Below are 18,866 nucleotides of genomic sequence, written 5' to 3'. Positions count from 1 at the left end.
GCTCGTGATAGCATGTGCGTAGCGATGTACCTGACAATTTGCAATCGAAATAAAGACATAATAATAAGAAGAATATCAAGAAGAAGGAGAGCACAAATATTGCTTATGGCCTTTTGTGGAGCAGTGGCTGCTACCTCTGTACAGAGGAATGTGTGGGTGCGGAGTCGGAGCCAGGACTGGTGGGATTCCGTGAGGGGCTTCACAGACACAGAATTCAATAATAATTTCAGAGTGAGAAGGGAAACGTTATCACCACCTGAATCACCGTTGTCTGCCATGTTTTTATTACCCCTCGCCTCCTCCAGCGCAGAATTGTGACGTCTGTCGCTTTTCATTGACATAAAAATTACATGAAATGTTTTGGCCATTCAGACTGAAGTCGCATTGCAAAACATCGGATACGTATCCGATTTAGGACCACATATGAAAGTGGCCTGGGTCGGATTTGAAAAAATTGGATTTGTGCTGTTCCCACTGTCATAAGGAAATCGGATATGGGTCGCATTTGGGCAAAAAGATCGGATTTGAGTCACTTCCGCCTGCAGTGTGAACGTGGTCTTAACGATGTCGTGGGGAGGTATTTTATCAGACTCACGGGTTTTTGAGTGGAGCCCTGATTCATTAACATGTTACTGAAATCGGAGCGTACGCGTGAGCTCTGTGTTTAACAGAAGAAATTAAGAAATGAACTGTAAAAATTGAAAAGCCTTTTAACCAAGTGTGCCTTATCTAGCCCCCTTTCACATGTGTGAAACGCTGTTTTGCGTAGCGCTCCTATTTTGGTTTTAGGCTTTAAGGGTTAGAGATATAGTTAGGTTAAGAGGAAATCTAACATGTCATTGGGAAAAGGACTTCAACAACATTGACGTTTTGCCCTGTTTTTCTGACTTGACACTGAGGTAGGCTGTCCCTTGTATTGTTGCCTACGTTTGTGTTGTCATACTGTGGTGGACAGAATGTATAATGCAGTGCGACACTAACTGGCAGCTTCTTTTGTGAGAGGGTGTCACAGGTAACAGTCACTGTGTTTAAATGTTAGCTAAGTATACAAATTCACTTCCTCATTGTCTGATATGATGGTGAATGGTCTGTTTGCTGTGGATCATTTTTGGAGATGGCTTTTTTTTTTCTTTTTAAGTTGGTGTTGCCGATTTGGTTTTGCTTTTATTTGGAATTATTATGGGGAACACGGTAGTTAGCTGCTGCTTCAAACCGAGAAGGTTCCGTGTTTGAGCCCAGGCCGCAGGATGTTGGTAGTGACTTAAGATCACCTGTGCTACCTGGAAGACCCCGCCCACCTTTAAGTATAGATATACAGTATATACACTAGATGACGCATCGGAGCTACTGAGATGCGTCGTCTCACTATGCTGTGTATAAATACTGTACTTGAATCAAGTAAAATATGAGGGAAATATGAACATTTCACTACAAATGTAATTAGAAGAGAATTGTGTAGCCTGCGAAAATACTGCAAGTTTGTTGTAATTGTGTATTCTGGCAGCCATTTTACAGTCCAGGGGGGTGGCAGGATCGTTGCCTTTTAATAATTAGTGTGTACGTCCTATATTATACAAATATTTTATTACAAATTGCAAAAGATTGTCTTGATATGAAAATCTGCATTTTTAATTTAACCAAACGTCCTGTATCATTAACACATCCTGTATCTCTGGGGTTTGTAACAAACCAAACAGCTGGAAAAGCGGCTGTAAATTCAGTGAGGCGTTGTGAGTTTAGTGTGGCTCCTTCCTTCATTACCAAACTTTAAGAGGTGCAACCTCGCCCCTGGGAACATGGCGAGCGTTTCACTGACATCCAGTGGCACCTGCTGCCTTACGCAGCGTGCGTACGTTCTTTAATGTTGGTCAAGTTTTACGCCACTGTGCGGTCACTGTACGATCAATATACAGTATGCATAGAGAAATATAGGCTTAGTTTTAATTTATGACACGAGGAGCAATCTATTATGATAACGCACATCCCTAGTGTGGATCGCATTTCTACTTTCTAATGTGACCCCTGCAGCTTTATGACACGAGGAGCAATCTATTATGATATCACACATCCCTGCAGCTTGGAGCGAGTGACAGCAGCGCACACACTGACGTGACGCGCAAGCGCATGGAATGGTGGGGAGAGGGGGACTACTGAGCTGAATGAGCTAATGGTCAGCGTACACGTCGCACTCACTCCAAGCTGTGCAAGGCACAGGTTATTACGAGAAAACACAGTACGCATGCTTTAATGACAAAATAGCCCACAGTATGTCCTTATAACGTGAATGTTTTAAAGTGAAAGCGTCTCGTAAAAACGAACAAAGTAGCTTGACAAAATGCGAAAAGTTTCTTGTGCTATTGTGAAATATAATCCTGCAGACATTCACACAGCTTGAAGCTTGACGACGCAGATCTAATACTGCCCTGTGATAAAACCACAACGCTACACTTTGTATCCTCTATGACCTTAAGTGTTAGAGGAAAAAGAAAAACTTCCGGTTACAAGTTTCACCAACGACATCAATTTGATCTTGTTGTATGGGTGCCAGGAAACTAGGAACATTTGTCTTCTTGACAATGCATGGAGCCGAAAATATTACTGTGTATAACTTTAACCTGATTGAAAACTGATCCCACTACCTCCCAAACAGTGATCTTAAAAAAAAAAAATAAACTGGACTACATTGTTTAACTTTATATCTTAAGAAAATTATTCCAACTCCAACCTGTATAGACAAGTTTGAGTATGTAAAAATTACTGTAGTATGCAAAATTACTTCTAGATGAATATTGCATAGCCTCATTACATTTTTGCACTTTACATTTCATATCTTTAATTGCTGATTCAGTAAAATATCTGAATATACATACATTAACTTTACATGTACAATAAGTTTAAAATTATGCAGGAAGACGCACTGACAGTCTGAGACCAAGCAAAGCACACTATTTTAGAAGGTTCACAAAATGTTCTGTTGTGAACAGATTGTACATTAACTTTACATGTACAATAAGTTTAAAATGATGCAGGAAGATGTACTGACAGTCTGAGACCAAGCAGAGCACACTATTTTAGAAGGTTCACAATATAATGTTCTGTTGTGAACAGATTAGAGGCACGCACACACACACACACACACACACTTTAAAATTCTTTAAGGTTGACTATAACAGTATTTACACAGACATGCACAAACACATATACAGTACATAACCAAAAGCGCCTCCAGATTTTTGCTGAAAAACTATGGGGAACAATAACGTGCATTCAGCATTAAGCTAAATCGCCATACATGTGCACAAAATTTCAAACCTTTCAAACAAATGACAGCCAGTAGTTTGTGCAATAATTTTACATGACATGCATTTAAAAAAAAAAAAGTTCACCAGTAGGCAGAAGCCAGTGATACAAAAGCTTTTGCAAAAATATTTAATATGGAAATGCTAACAACAAAAAAAAAACTATACAATAGTCATACAAAAATACATATACATTTTGTTGTGTGCTGTGGTAATACTGAAATGGAATGCATTTGCAAGGTTCTGCCATTCTCCCATTGTAAGTATAGACCAAAAAGAGAAATTTAAGGTTAAAATTAAGCTACCTGTTGACCACCAAAACTATAGTTCGATACACATTTAAACCCTTTACCCACAAAACAATCCATACAGTGTTCAAAGAAAGGCGTCCATGTTCTAGTTACTTTGACCAGGCCCTGTGTGTGTTAATCATAAAATAAATAATCCTCCATATACTCTGGTTACTTTGAGGTCAAGTCGTCTCTGAAGAGAAAAAAAGAAAACAAAAAAAATATCCCCAAAACACAATAACCGCTATAAGATTCACTTAGTTTTTGCAGGACTGTTTGAGATTGGTGTGTTTCTTATAAGTCTGCTGCTCAGAGATGTTAAAACATGCGCCTTTAAATGTCTGACAGTTCCCTCATCAAGCCAGCAGAGCGTGCTGGTGTTCTTTGATCAGTGTTCTTGATCATCATACCTGTCCAATAGCTTCCTGTATCTCCTCTCTGATGCCATTGAGCTCCATCACCGCATCATTAAGCACACTTGCCACCGCCTTTATTTGACCCACTATCTCTTTCTTGCAGCCTTTCTTTAGTTCCCGGGTGTCCTTGATGAAGTACCTGTCCATGCCTTTGAAGAGCCCTTGGATCGAGGCTACAGCCTGGTCTGTCGCTTCTGTCCCTCGCATCACTGACAAGTCGACTAAGCCGATCATCTGCACGGCCTTACGGATTTCCCAGTCCTCAGAGTAGTGTTGGGTGCCAGACCTGAGGAAAGGATGGCCACGGAGTTTGTACAAGCCCTGATTCACAAAGTGAAGGATCTTACCGATGTCCAGCAGGTTAACCTCATATTCCCTCAGCACTGTCTCCACCTACAGAAGGAGAGGGAAGATTGTGGTCTTGGGTTAAACACTGGGGGGTAGGGCTACAACTTGCTGCAGCTCTGACTGTTGCACATCAATATAGCTACTGCAAATTAACTGCATGTGAACAGAATTTGAAGGAGACAAACTGCCAGCTTACCTTCTTCCGGTCATTCATGTTGTTAACGTTATCTGAAATGGCTGCTGAGGCTGAAGCAATTCCACCAGCTGCTGCCACACCCACACCAACAGCTGTAACTACAAGAGAGGCACCAAAGGTGAAGGGTGCCAAAGCCAAACCAGCAATGGCTGTTGCACCACCCACAGCTGTGGTGGTGCCGCCTGTAATGCCGGCAATCCTGGCCTTGTGGTGGAAGTCATTGATGTCATCGGCAACAGTGTTGAGTGTGATGATGGACTGCCAGAGGACCTCAGCTCGCTCTGTGAAGACTTTGTTGAAGACGCACAGGCCGCGTTGAACTTTGTCCGCCAAGATGGTGAATGACCTAGAATTGATTTGAAAACCAAAGCAAAAAGTTATCACAGTACCAAATCAACCATTTTACAGCCCCCAAATTTAGATAAGCAAATGTACTTTGACTCATCCTTGTTTATGATGTCCTCATCGTCTGATGGTACCTCATCCCATTCTGAAATGCAATCAAGCAAGAGATGTTGATTTAAAAAAAAAAAACCCCACCAAGTGTTTTTATTGCTTAGTTTGAGTTGTCTTGTACTCATTGTAACTCACGTTCCACAGTGTACCACCATTCCATCAAACTGTCAGTATCCTGTGACCAAAACAAAAAAACATTATGGTTCACATTTGAGCATCACACTGTTAAAAATGGAAATGGATGTTTGCGACATAGAATGTGTGTATGCATAGTCACTGTTAAAAGAAACTAACCCCATCCTCATCTTCATCCTCCAAACCAGCAATGGTACGTTCATCTCTCTGAGCAGCCAGCCACTCTGCCTGTGTGAAGGGAAGGATGGATGCAACAAACAAGCCAGTGAATATGTCAGTAGGTCTGTGCTACATATGTGCCAGTCATCAAAAGGTGGAAGGGTTTGTATTGCCATAGAAAGGCTTCGGCGTGGCGTTTTTGGGGACTGCCTAAGCTAAATGAAAGTAAAAAGGTGACAAATCAAAATGAACATAAAGTGAGTTATATGCACCAAATAACAGAGGTGACTTGACCTCAAAATGAAATGCAAGCTGCCAACATGAGTCACCTGTCAAACAAGTGTTTGGATGAATGTGATTGGCAGCATCGCCAAGCTAAAAATCACACAGCTGATTGGATATTTCTCTGTACTGTCAACTCAAGATGGTAGTTACAGCCATCGATAAGGTTAGCAAAGAATACAGGAAGTAAGCTACAACTTTGCTGGTGAGTATTTCTTGTGAATGGTAACAGAGGTAAATTAATGTACCTCATTTTCCATGTAAAGGAATAGGAACTCATGTAAACATCCTGAATTAGGCAAGTTACTTTAAGCCAATTCGTTCATTAAACGTTAAGTATGAATTTCCTTTAAATACTACCACCCAAAAATAATCAATCTGAAGCCTCAGACCCATCTGAAAACCCTGTGCTGACAGTTTAAGGCCTTTGTATATTTTAAGCTTTTTCTATGGTCTACTGTGTGTTTTTGGCATGGTATTGTCTGTATGTACACTATGCTGCTCAACCAACCCAGCCACATCAAAGGAATGTCTCCTATCAGGATCAAGTGACGAAGTTAAGTAGTGGGGTGTTTCCCATTATAGGAGCCTACCAAAACATGTCACACAGAGTACCACTTGTCTTGGGTTCTGCGTTTGCTTCCACTATGGTGCACCTGCTTTGGAGGTGCATTCTGGGATCAAAACTTCAGCACACCTCAGGAGGTAGTACTAAAATCAAGTACCAAGGCCATGTGCAGAGCAGAGATTGGTTAAATAGCCACATCTTTACACCGCAAGCATTAGGATTATAAGCAACGTGTGTGAACACACTGCTGAGTGCATGTGTGGGAGAGGAGCAGCCCCTCCCTGCTCTAAACAGAGAAAACTGTGGGAGAAAAATAAAAACAAACCCCGGAGGTTATGCTAGGTGATGTTTAAGGGAAGTACAGGGTCTACAGCTCATGCAGCACAAGTCAAAATAGTTTTACTAATGAGCTGAAATCAGAGTGCTCCTATAAATAGGTTCTGCATAGGGACTGTTGAGAACAGTGAATTTCCTATTTAAACCCAATTGGTTGACAGTGCCACCCAAAGCTCAACGGCATCTCAAAAAGTAACGTACTGTACATAAACAGGGAGTAAATGCATACAGAGCAGTACAAGGTTGTTTCCTCCTGTGTTTGACACACCTGGCCAATAAAGCCGATTCTGATTCTAAAGCTGAGCCAACAAGTAACTTTCCAAGTCAGGGCCCACTCACTAGAAAATCTGAGACCAAAAACAAGGTATGTTAGTCAAATTCATCAAAGTAAATGGTGTTTTGCTACATCACGAGTTATTCGGTTGAAGGTTTAAGTGAAGTAAACATTGAGGGGTTAGATAAACAATGGAAACTGGATCATTTGAAACTAAACAGTCAGACATTCCAGTCTGATTGGTATCACTGACTGAACAAACCACATTTAACGCCAAGTTGTAGTCAGGAAAGCTCAGATGGAATTCAGATATGTTGCAAAAGTTTTTCCACTTTGAAAGATGTCAGCCAACCTTAGCAGCCTCAGACAGGTAGTCACTAGACGTAGCCCCTGGTGAATCTTCAACCTCTAGAAGCGCAGCTTTGCTCTGGCAGGACAGAGATCATTTCATTTTTAAACAACTGGACAGCAATAGGAGCAAAATCTCTCCCTGTAGCCAGGAATTAGACCATGCACCCACCTTTGTTTTGTGTTTGATGCCTTTGGGTTTTGAAGACTTTGTCTGCTAAAAAAAAAAAGTTGACTTTTTTTTTTTATCTGAAAAAGCAGCAGCAAATGTGGACATCATGATGACAAGAATACCGGTTTGCAGGTATCTGCTTCATCATCTTCTGTGTCATACATCTCTGCAGGACTCATGACCTCTTTTCCTGCAAGTTCATCCTCAAACCCATCCTGTCAAAACAGAATACAAAATGAGGCCAAAACTACAGAACAGTTCAACTGAGATGTGCATTAAACCAACAAACATAGGATGTCTGCAGTGGTAGGTGGTGGCTGAATCCTGCCTGTTCACTCTGTCCAGCTGTATTGTAGATGGTCTTGGAGTTACATTTACTGGGACCTTTGTGTTTGGGTTTTTTCTAATTAAAGAAACAAGCAAAAATGACAGTTTCATCCCCACCACAAAGTTAAAGGAAACAATTGTTACAAAACACTGGTTTTGGTATTAAAATACCAGTTTGCCATCCTCCATCCAGGTTAGTTCATCATTTAACTCTTCCACTGAGAAGCTCTTTTTCTTGTTCTGAGGACTGGAGCGATCCAGCATGTACTCCTTTTTATAAAACCAAAACAAACAAACCACTTAATTGAACAGATCTACCATTTCCACTGCATGAAAAAAAAAACAAAAAAAAAACTGCCACATTTACCTGAGAGCTATGACGAAAGCGTGGCAGTTTCAGCTTTCCTTGCTTCTTCTATTGATGAAGGGGAGAAGAAAAAAAAAAAACTCAATAAGTGAAAGCATAGGGAACAAAAGGTTAAAAAAAAAAAAGTATTAAAGAGAAAATTACAGGTTTGCAGTCTTCCACTCCATAAATATCTCCATTTAGTCCAGGAGAGGAAAGACCGTGTGCTTTCTCCATGTGCTCAACGTCCATGACAGCAGCCTGAATAACATATTCAAAACAGTTACTCTTGCTACAGAGTAGGTAAATGCAACACATTCACATCCAAAATCATACCGGTACAGTAAAAACACTGCTGCATAGAGAGCTACACAATGTTCAGAGTTTAAAATATCTAAATCACTTTTTTGGGGTAAAACAAAAGAAAATGTTTGAGCCACAGCAAGTTAACAGGTGCGGTCAATTCATGTTTTCTGTTTCAAAACGCAAAAAGTAGCCATAAGCTAGGAATTCCATCCATCCATTATCTATGCCACTTATTCCTGAACAGGGTTGCGGGGGGGGCCCCAATGTCAGCCAATCCCAGCTGACACTGGGCAAGAGGTGGACATGTAGACATACAACCACACTCGCTCACTCCAACGGGCAACTTAGAGTCACAAATCGACCTAAGCTGCATGTCTCTGGACTGTGGGAGGAAGCCGGAGTACCCAGAGAAAATCCACGCAGGCAACGGTGAGCATGCAAACTCTACACAGAACGAGCCCAGGCCGCAGGAACACAGAACCTTCTCGGTTTGAAGCAACAGCTAACTACCATGTTGCCCATAATAATTCCAAATAAAAGCAATATCAAATTGGTAACACCAACTTAAAAAAAAAAAAAAAAGCCATCTCCAAAAATGATCCACAGGAAACAGACCATTCACCATCATATCAGACAATGAGGAAATGAATTTGTATACTTATATAACATTTAAACAGACAGTGACTTACCTGTGACTTCTTAATGGACGGGCTGAAAACTTCATCTTGCAGCTCCTGAGGCAAAAAAAAAAAAAAAAGTTTAAATGTTACACTGCAAACACACAGATCATACTGAAATTGATGTAGTCCTACCTTTGAACTCACTCGAGGTCTAGACCCCTGCACCCCCTTCAGTTTATCATCATTCTGGAGAGAATTTTAATATGAGGTATTCACAAGGTATAAACATATGCTGTGAAATGAAGAACTATAGAGCACAGTAGGGGTGTGACACCTTTTCTAATGTGATGGTGAATCCCCTGTGTGGCACAAACCCGATTTTCATCTTCTTTTTTCCCTTCTGAAGAGAGAAAGGTTTAGGTTTCCCAAATCAATACATGTCAGAGCATTCAAAATTCTCCATTTAAATGCTCCAAAACTCACACAATGCTCTTCGATTTAAGACTCAAAACACTTCATTCAAAACCAGCAGCTCCACATTAGTCACTTTAGGCTGAGCGGTCATGACTATTGCCATGTTTTCAATCACGGTACACACTTTTTAAAGATAAAACATATACAAGATAATGGCTGTCAACCTCTCCATGTGTGGATACCCCTTCCTCTTCACCAGTGGTATTATCCAACACAGTCCCCTCCTGAACATGAAACACCATTATTTTTACCAATTTTGAAAACTGACATCTCTCTTATGGAATGGTTTTCTGTCTTCAGAGTTGGACTGCAGATAACTTTACCTCTGACCGTTGCATGGAGTTTTTCTTGATGCCATCATCCTACAGGAGCATTACACAGAAAGAGCCATTAATGCTGTGGCAACGATAGGCTTGGATGACACTATTGTGGCAAATTAAAAGACGATAAGGACAATCTGAATCAGTGTCCTTCCACAAAACCACACACTTGTCCTTCAGATAACTTACCTTTGACTCCTGAGGTAAGTGTCCATTCATGTGCTTTTTCTCGAGCACAGGAGAAGAAGTGGATGTTTTTCTAAGCAGTTGGTTGACTTTAGTTTTCACTGTTTTTTTCTGGTCACAGAAGTTAAACCACTGCTGGTTTAATAATGTTACATGAATACATTACAACACACCGTGTTTAAAAAAAAAAAAAAAAAGTTACATTACTTGGTACTCCATCCCATTCTGTTCTCCATCTTCACTGTCTCCTGTTGACAGGTTTGTTTCTGAAAAATACTCCTGAAAGACAGTAATAAATTTGAGCCAATTTTACTTCTGGATCATTTGAATAGGGTTTACACTATAGCAAGCAGGGCATAATTTATCCAAACTAGAATGTTTGATAAACTCCCCATCACAAAAGCCAACTACTGTTTCAGCCACATTTTTGCCTTTAGTCCAAGTCATAGAGGGGCAGACAGGCAACCAGAGACGGATCTGCAATAAATGTCAATGGCTGGACTCAAGCTGCTAATGTCACACACGCACTGTGCACCACAACGTAACCATTCAGTTAGACATGCCTCTGCTAAACTTATTTCAAGTATTTCTTTGACCGGCCTCCTGGCATTAGAGGTAGAACCAGAAGTTTATCTTTCGTTCTTCTCCCTCTATGTTCATTTGCATTGTATCTCACCATAACAAAACAAAAAGGTGACTGTTACCTTTGATAATGTACGACTGGGAAGCATACCGATCCTCCCCTTTGTGTCATCAGGAAACTTAACCTACAAAGTAAAAATCATTACAATGGCAAACACAACCAAAGCAGGGAAGCTGCTATTTTGCAGCAATTCATTTACCTTTGAGCCTCTTAAGGAGGGCAGGGACAGTCTTGATTTCCTCTCCTTTTTCTGTAAGAAAAGGTTGTAGTATAATTCGAGGTGAAGCTACATGCAAGAAGATATTGACAACCACAGAGCAGAGTTAAGACTGTCACATATTACCTTTCTCAGACTTCCAGAAGCATCCTGATCCTCACCACTTCCTCCAGATTCTGCTCTCTAAGAGAAAGTCTTTAGTTTCTCTTATGTACTGAAAAGAAAATGCAAACTAGAAAAATGAACCATCTCCTACCTTTGTTGACTCTCGCCGCAGTCCGGGGGGGGGGGGGGGGGGGGGGGGGGCAGAGTTAGTATTCCAGCCTATTTAGTTCATTACATTTTGTCAATAGATTCTTACTGGTTTGAAGTGAGGGCTCAGCTCAGGACTGTCCTCAGGCCAGTCTTCCACACACTGTTCCTGTTTTGGATTTTAATAGAACAGCCTTTTAAACAGAGCTCTGCATTTCTCCCAAAATGTTTTATAATACAGTATGTTCATCTTTTGCCATAGCAACATTGATAGCCACTTGTGTTTACATTTTTATTTTGCCGCCATCAAGCAGACGTGTCCGTATGATATAGACCACACTAATGGCCACTGAATTTACCGAGTACATTCATGCTTCCATGAGGATGTCTGGTTTTCACACTGGACACACCATCTCCTCTTATGTCAGTTCTGAGAATCTCATTATCTAACCAGCAGAGTGCCTTGACATTTAACAATGGGAAGAAACCATTTGTTTCCAAGGTCCCATCTTCTGCAGCACCCTAAACAGCAAAACAACTTAACACGTCCATATTATTGGAAATAATACACTTTGGAGACTCCCATCTTTCAGTGCCGTCTCTCCATCTCTATCCTCCCTTTTAGTCTCTGGTGTGTTAATTGTTTTCTTATTAGTAGTCAAAATCACTTTCCCACCCTTTTATTAAAACTTACCTGCCCAAGAAGCAGGATGTCCTCAAAAACGACATAGTTATCAGGTTCCACTGGTTTATTGTCCTGCAAAAGAGAAAATATGATCGCTGAATAACCCTTTCCTATCCACAGTGTATCCAACACACTTTCAATACAACCTTTTGTCATTAGATATGTACAGTACAATCTGAACAAATTCTTGCTCAAGTTAAGTTAAAAATCAAGCAGCAGGCAGCGTACCGGAGTTTTGGGTTTGCGATGAATCACCGGTTTTGGGGGCAGTCTGGGGACTAGTTTTGGAGATGTTTTCGGTACTGGTGGCTCAGATACAACCTAACCACAGTTCAAAAAATGGAAAGATCATCAATAGTACAGCATATATGGTAGGAAGAATATTTGAGTTCAATATAAATATTCTAAATTGTCTTATTGGTATACAAGCTTTGCTGGTGTTGGTGGCTTTTCTAGGGTTGGTGACATTTCCATCTTTGGTGGTCTAGAGCGAGGAAGCGGCTTTGGTGGACGTTTGAAGGTTGGCACCTGCAAGTTTGATTGATCCCAGTTAAGAAATGCATGTCTTAATGATCAGAGAATGTTTTAAAGCAATATTTTGGTTGGATGCCCTGTACTGCACTAAAAATGTCTGTACACATCAAATGCCGCCTGTTACATACGTGAGACATTTCAGTTGGAGAGTGGTGAGGCGACATCGCCAGATTCCGGGCCCGAACAAAGGGAGTCGGCTGAAGAATATTATGTTTGGTTCCCTTAGGGGTCGTCAAAACAACATCATCTGGCATGTTGAAGGACTCTGGTTGGATGGCTGGAAGAGATGGTGTTGCCTGGAAAAGATCTGAAGGCGATGACATGTCCAACTTCATTTCCGATGGACTGTGGACTGTAAGTGCAGAGTGTGTGGCCTTAGAGGCTGCAGCGTTGGGAGTTCTTGCAAAAACATCCCTGCTGTTAGTCTTCAAGGGAAATGGTTGCAAGATGTCTGGAGTCCCTTTTGAAACATCTTGGAAAGGGTCATATTGTTTAGGAGTAGTACTAAACGGGTCATCCAAACTAGAGATGTCTTGGAATAAATCCCTTCTAATTGGATTTGGGAATGGATCGACTGGATTTGTTGATGAAGGTGAAAATACATCTAGATTTTTAATAGAAGACATGCCAAAAAGCTTCTCTTCAGGAGAGAGATCTTGTTTGTCCACAAAACTACTGGAGGATTTATGAAAGACATCCCCCTCCTTAATAGGTTTAGCACAGAGTAAATCCTCTCTTTTTTGTAAAAGATCCCCCACTTCAGCCTTAAAGGGGTCAGAGTTTTTTGACTGCAGGTTGTCACCTAGGTTCTGTGGTTGAGCTGGATTTGCCTTAAATAGTTCTGGTGAGTTCAGGGTTACATTGTGAAAATAACCATTGGCAGAGGTGTTCTGGCCCACTGTGGATGTCTGGAGGATGTTTTGCATACGGTTGTGGGCATAGGTCTGGAACGGGTCCTTCTGAGATCTAGAAAGCTCGTCTCCATTTTCTGCAGTATTGATTTCAGGTTGAAGCTCCAGAGGTGAGCTTTGGAATTCAGGCGGAGGGACGTGGAGGTGTGCTTCCTCTGAAGTTTCTTTCCTTTCATCCTGCTTTACACAACGTTTGCTGCCCGATTCCTACAACACAAAATCACAGGGACATGTGACAAGCTTTTGTGACCGGGCCAATATACAGGTCTATGCAACCCAGACACTAATAAGTTTTAGTAGCTCCCAAAGAATGACCTCTTGAAACAGGAGGGATAAAATTCATACAAACTCTGCAAGTACTGGGATACCACACACAGATAAGTCTGCAAACACACAGACATTGGGTTTGTCCACAAAAATAACTTTAGTGACTCAAATAAATCTTTAACAGTGGAACAATGTTTAAAAAAAGGCCTAACCCCAAAAGCTAAAATACTATGGTTAAGAAGAAGTTACTCCCCACTCAAGAAATACAGTGCACAACAGGAATAGGAAATGGTCAGAGGTCTACAGGTTAGAAAAAAAAACCCATAAACAAACATCACAACAATCAATCCATACCAGACCAGTCCAAACATAGGAGGGTCTTGCCTCCCTGCACCTCAAACCATTTATATACAGCTCATACACCATAAAACTTGAGTACTATACAATGAACAGGAAATATAATGCCGAGTAAGCTTCTTAACATAAAAGCACACAAGACAAAAATAAGCAAAGCAAAGCGAACAAGGCAGAGCAAAGCAGCAGTGGCCATCACTCCTTGGCTGCACGTCACCCTAACACATGTGCGATGGACGCCAACTTCTGCAGGATCACGCTTACAATTATCACCCCTGTAGAGCATGCGGTAATCCCCAAACAATCTCAAAGGGAAAGCAGGACACAGATCAACAGAGGAAGATTCACTTCAAAACAATCACAGCGGCAACCAGCACAGAAATTGCTTATCACAACAGCTTCTCCAGGGGTGGTATTTATATCCATAATCATCCCAGCAAATTGCTCACGGGGCGGTATAGGCGTGGCCAACCTGCCGGTTACAAGTGCTTATGAAGAGTCCATATATCTCCACACCACAAGTTGTTGATAAACACAAACACACCTCCCCCTTTGGCCTTACTGGAGATTGCAGTCCGGTCCCCTTGGTTCACAGAGTGACTCAGTAGCTAAACGACGGATTCTAGGATTTTGTCTGAAAGCCAAGTCTCGGTGAAAATTAGAGCGCAGCACTCTCTTATTTTCCATTGTGTTGTAGCAAGTGGCTGGGTAGCAGTGGTCGGCTACGCAGGACCCTCAAGCTCCCAGGCCTCTGGTAGAGGACCCGAGCTTGAAGGAGGGAATACAAGACCGCCCCAGAGTGGGGAATTTATCTGAAGCTCTGTTGTGATCAAAACAATTCTCTGTACAGACATACCAAATAATACGCATAAAAAGGGTTCCTTCTGGTCAAATCCCCATCGACTCCATTCTGATAAAGGGGGAGAAAAAAAGAAACAGAAGTGGAATAGGTTATGTAAGTCACCCGGGCTGTTGAGAGATTGCTCCAACAGAGTCAAGCCAGCATCTAAAAACATACCTGAGGGCTTGAATAGAGCGACTCCTGCACTCTGTTCTGAAAGACCGTGACATAGCACAAATGTTACTTGTTGAGCAGCTGGCATTGTGTACAACAAAACAAAAGAAAGGGTGTGTACACCTGTGCTGAAGAACGTAGCCTATCCTCTATCTTAACACCATTGGGTGTTATGATCCAACACACGCTGCAAGCTACCAATTAAAAATGATCCATTTCATAAGGCAAAACTCCGGTAGACCAGACCAAAGGTCAGTTACTCTAAAGCCATATTTTATGGAGTGAAGCATGAAACTCTCACACCAGCTTTTTCACCCATTTTATGCCATTTTCCTGCAACAATTGCTATGTGTGCTGTTACAACACAACTGGGAGCATCTTTAAAATGCACTCGGTAACATGCAGGTGACGTGTTGGTCTTTGACGAGGATTCCCAACCTGCCCTGTCATATACACCGAGCTGAAAACTGCTGTTAAGAGTGACTGCTAACCTGTGTGGTTTGAGACTCATTCACAGATAATCCACTGGAGTCAGAGGATGACGAAACAAGAGTCTGAGAGAGAAAAAAAAAAATGCTTCAGCATAACATTTTTTAAAATATGTTGTGAGGATTGTACAAGGGGTAGAAGTCAAACATGATTCCTCCACAGGATTACTGGGTGTTTAGAGTTCTATACCGCAAGTGTGTGTAGCCACTCACCTTGTATTGATTATGGAAAGGACTTTGGGAAACTTTCTTCAGCATAGTTTGTAGTGTCCCAATACTCTGTACAGAGAAAGAAAAAAAAAAAAATGAAGACAATCATTAGCGTCTCACTTTTCTTAGTTGTCAATAGTCTTAAAAAAGCAAACAAAAAAAAAATCGATTGTTTAAGGTGTGGCTTAAATATTTGGATTATAATTAAAAAAATAAATAAAATAAATGCTAATTAAAATTTTGTCGCTTGCCAAAAATATGTCAAAGCCAAATCAGAAGTGTTGCATGATAATAGCAAACTATGTAGTCATGGAAAAACATCCATCAGTCACAGACATGGCCGTGAGAACAGCTGACATCACCATGAATACGTGTCAGCCACTCACGCTAACAAACACCGTGCCAGCAGTACAGGGAAACGCAATGCACTGTCCCACACGTCCTTAACTGATTAGGTTGTTTGTCTGTTTGATGACAATGTTAAATTGTGAAACAAGGGAAACGGTAGGAGGACGAGTTTTAGGGAAGACCAACTCGTTTTTCCATTCCAACACACAGGAGTGATGGAAGAAACTCAAAACCTTCACTTAAAAGTGTTGTAGTACTTGAAACAAGGACTTAGACAAGTCCAGATTTTCAGGTGACTCGAGAATTGACTGCGTTACTCAAAAGTTGAAGAAAAGGACTTGTTATGTATAGGCCATAACAATTAATACTGTTAAGATATTAAAACATGTTCCCCCACACCATGCTGCATCCTTCACTCTTCCACTGAAGCATGCACTCCTCCAAAACACTTTGCTCTGTTCACTTCTAAGTATTGTGTGTGTGTTTGGTCTCACACACACACACACACACACACAATAGGAAAATTCTGTTTAAAATGGTGAGAGCCCTGTCAGTTGTATTTAACGTAAACATCAATGACTCAGACAAAAAGGATTCAACTGAGCCTATTGTTTGGCAACTCAGACTCAAACTGTACTGGAGGTTTAGTGACTCAACCACCAATACAAAGTAAAATGCTCAGTTACAAGTCCTGCATTCACAAAGCTAAAAGTACAGATGTACTATCAACCAACTTTAAAGTGTTAAAAGTACTTTGACTGATACCACTACTTGATTATTAAGCAGCATTTTTCTGTTGCAGCTGCCTGAGGTGGAACTAATTTTACATACCCTGTACACATTTAGCTTGTTAAGTCCAGCTATTCCTCACCTAGGTGTCCAGTCCTCCAGAGACAAATCGGAGGGATCGTGAGATTTAAAATAAAAAAAAATTGATAGACAAATCCGTTTAAGTTTTTGCATTGTTCTCTTAGCTTACTTTATGTGGAACCCTGGATCATATGAATGGTTACTGAAATTAAATCATGAGAAATTTGCAAGGAGGCACAAACAATTCAGACACAGCTGAAATGTGATTAAGGGTTTTTTTTCTTGCAGAGTTTTGCAGGGGGTCTTAAAATAAAATCAATCTGAAAACTGCTAATTGCAGCTGCCAGATAAACAGCATACAGTGCATTAATATGTAGATATTTTCCTCTGAAATGTAGTGAAGTAACAGTGCTCGCGTAAATTAACTGGCACATTTAATAACACAGACCAAATTTGCAATACTCACTGATCTTCTTTCCCCAGATGCAGTGTTGGCTGTTGCTGCACTCTCTGCATGATCGTCCCCCTCCACACCGTTCCCCTAATAAGCATTAATTAGAAAAAGGAGACGAATACAACCTCACAGACAACTCTCAAAAACTGTAATCAGGCTTACAACTCACTTTTCTTCGGTTGAAACACCACAATTAGCTCGCATCAATCACAAACTGTTCACTCGGAACTAATTGAAACAATTCAAGACTTACTGTGATTACATCTCCATTCATGGTCGGTAAAGCTGCTTTAATATTTGAGTGTTTGCAAACTTAGACCAGAGGATTTTTCCATAGATGCGTTAAAGCGCATCAGCTTATCTTCTTCTTAGGTTAAGCTGGGCCGTTCTGGTTATTGTCACGACTCACCTGCTGTCACTTGGACGCACCTGTGTCAAATCAGTCGCGGGAAACGCCTAAACGAGAAATTTTCAAAATAAAGGCTTTTTTTTTTGCAGTCTCCTAACTGTTTGGCTTAAATTACACAGGTCTCTAACATATCCATTAACTTCATTTATCAGTGCATTCAACATTTATTAGCACTTCCTATAGGTTATTTATTTGACCCTCATAATTGTCTTCAGTGCAGAGATTCGGTGTAGAACTCCAGAAAATCCCCCCACAAATTTTAGGTAAATAAAACCAGGATGTACAGGGCATTCATATATTTCCCAGATTTAAAACTTATCAATTAAAACAGCTAAACTAAAACCCAGTGCTGTCAGAGTCTCATGCCTGAGGAAGGCTTACCTCACCATCAGGGATGGTCTATGATAAATGAACTTGAATAGCTCTTTTCTAAGTAATTAAGCACACTCAAAGTGCTTTACAATGTTTTCCATTCACACTTTTTGCACAAACTCACACTAATGGCACAGCCACCAGGAGCAATTTTTGGTTTAGTATCTTGCCCAAGGTCACTTTGACACATGGACCGGAGAAGCCAGGATTCAAACCACCAACCTTTGAGCAATAGAGGTTCACCCCTATGTGTTCCAGCGTGTCCCTCAGAAGCCCCGGCTTCTGAGAACACAATTCTCTGAGTGCTCCCAGGCTTCTCCAGGTGAGGAAAGAGCTCTGTGTAAGAGGTAGATGATGGAGTCATCCACCAGGTGCCAGGCTGGTTCAAAATGGTACACTATGCACTCTTATTTTGAAGGAAAAGCCTCAATACTTCCAGTCTCTTGCTAGTTGTACTGGTTTGAGAGGTTACTTTTGCCCCTTATTTTCTTCTTCTCAATGCAAACCGACCGGTTGTCCTCACCCAGCTCAACCGGGCGGTGCAGTCCAGGTGTGTTGACAAATAAGGAAGCTCTGCAGTGTTTTCCTCTAAAACATCTAACAAGTCACATGAAAACAAACACAGCAAAACATTCTGTTTCATAATAGATAAAACAGATAATAGATAAAATCTTTTATCACAGTAAAGCATCAAGAATTATTTTCAGCTACCCAGCCCAGGTTGCATGTTAAAAATAGCTATGCTATTCTTTTAGCCTCCAGGCCTTTTCTGTCAACAGGTTTTTCTGATGAACGTGAATAAACTGAGTCTGTAGTTTACATTACATGATACTGGTTTTGCACTCTCAAACTTAAAAACAATTCATAGGTGTCATAAAACCAGTTTAAAACATGCATTTGAAGCTTTTCTTTTAAGAGTGAAATGCATTTTCAAATGTATTTAAGTAAAATGAAGATAGAAGTGGGGACTACAGTCCGGCAATGCAGTGAAAGTGAGTAAATATTGCTTTAAAAAAGAAGACAGGAGAGTTTTTGTGAA

The 18,866-nt window shown here is 40.9% G+C and overlaps 2 protein-coding genes across 4 annotated transcripts; both read right to left on the bottom strand.

Moving 5' to 3' along the window:
* Nucleotides 1–2,999: 2,999 nt before the first annotated feature.
* LOC109952513 (uncharacterized) lies at nucleotides 3,000–10,991 on the bottom strand. 3 transcript variants are annotated; one of them, XM_020587631.1, is made up of 23 exons: nucleotides 10,975–10,991; nucleotides 10,845–10,901; nucleotides 10,701–10,751; nucleotides 10,563–10,625; nucleotides 10,066–10,137; nucleotides 9,862–9,990; nucleotides 9,676–9,714; nucleotides 9,517–9,576; nucleotides 9,213–9,278; nucleotides 9,071–9,124; nucleotides 8,948–8,992; nucleotides 8,118–8,213; nucleotides 7,974–8,021; nucleotides 7,778–7,876; nucleotides 7,608–7,682; nucleotides 7,402–7,494; nucleotides 7,280–7,324; nucleotides 7,112–7,186; nucleotides 5,300–5,368; nucleotides 5,141–5,180; nucleotides 4,985–5,039; nucleotides 4,550–4,895; nucleotides 3,000–4,398 (listed from the first exon to the last, which is right to left on the bottom strand). In XM_020587631.1, the coding sequence occupies exons 4-23, from the start codon at nucleotides 10,587–10,589 to the stop codon at nucleotides 3,994–3,996; spliced, it is 1,938 nt and encodes a 645-aa protein (XP_020443287.1). In that variant the 5' UTR covers nucleotides 10,590–10,625; nucleotides 10,701–10,751; nucleotides 10,845–10,901; nucleotides 10,975–10,991; the 3' UTR covers nucleotides 3,000–3,993. The 3 variants fall into 3 exon arrangements, with proteins under 3 accessions (XP_020443287.1, XP_020443288.1, XP_020443289.1); XM_020587632.1 differs by having other exon boundaries at nucleotides 7,280–7,321; XM_020587633.1 differs by having other exon boundaries at nucleotides 9,862–9,969.
* Nucleotides 10,992–11,064: 73 nt separating this feature from the next.
* Nucleotides 11,065–17,499, bottom strand: LOC109952517 (uncharacterized). Its single transcript, XM_020587638.1, has 11 exons — nucleotides 17,300–17,499; nucleotides 17,059–17,133; nucleotides 15,438–15,503; nucleotides 15,228–15,290; nucleotides 14,740–14,775; nucleotides 14,578–14,631; nucleotides 12,318–13,307; nucleotides 12,082–12,183; nucleotides 11,884–11,976; nucleotides 11,665–11,727; nucleotides 11,065–11,139 (listed from the first exon to the last, which is right to left on the bottom strand). The coding sequence occupies exons 1-11, from the start codon at nucleotides 17,318–17,320 to the stop codon at nucleotides 11,065–11,067; spliced, it is 1,638 nt and encodes a 545-aa protein (XP_020443294.1). The 5' UTR covers nucleotides 17,321–17,499.
* Nucleotides 17,500–18,866: the final 1,367 nt, after the last annotated feature.

Source organism: Monopterus albus, unplaced genomic scaffold (assembly GCF_001952655.1).
Source record: "Monopterus albus unplaced genomic scaffold, M_albus_1.0 scaffold468.1, whole genome shotgun sequence".
NCBI lineage: Eukaryota > Metazoa > Chordata > Actinopteri > Synbranchiformes > Synbranchidae > Monopterus > Monopterus albus.
The sequence above is the reverse complement of the archived record's forward strand: the minus strand, read 5'-3'. Positions and strand labels throughout refer to the sequence as shown.

Coding starts and splice junctions, on each gene's coding strand:
- LOC109952517 (XM_020587638.1), bottom strand. CDS start 17,320: ATGAATGGAGATGTAATCACA. Junction 15,504..17,058: donor CATCTGGGGAAAGAAGATCA/GTGAGTATTGCA, acceptor TTCTCTGTACAG/AGTATTGGGACACTACAAAC. Junction 14,632..14,739: donor CGCTCTATTCAAGCCCTCAG/GTATGTTTTTAG, acceptor CCCCTTTATCAG/AATGGAGTCGATGGGGATTT.
- LOC109952513 (XM_020587631.1), bottom strand. CDS start 10,589: ATGCTTCCCAGTCGTACATTATCAAAG. Junction 9,125..9,212: donor TCACCATCACATTAGAAAAG/GTGTCACACCCC, acceptor AATTCTCTCCAG/AATGATGATAAACTGAAGGG. Junction 7,325..7,401: donor AAGCAGATACCTGCAAACCG/GTATTCTTGTCA, acceptor TTTTTTTTTTAG/CAGACAAAGTCTTCAAAACC.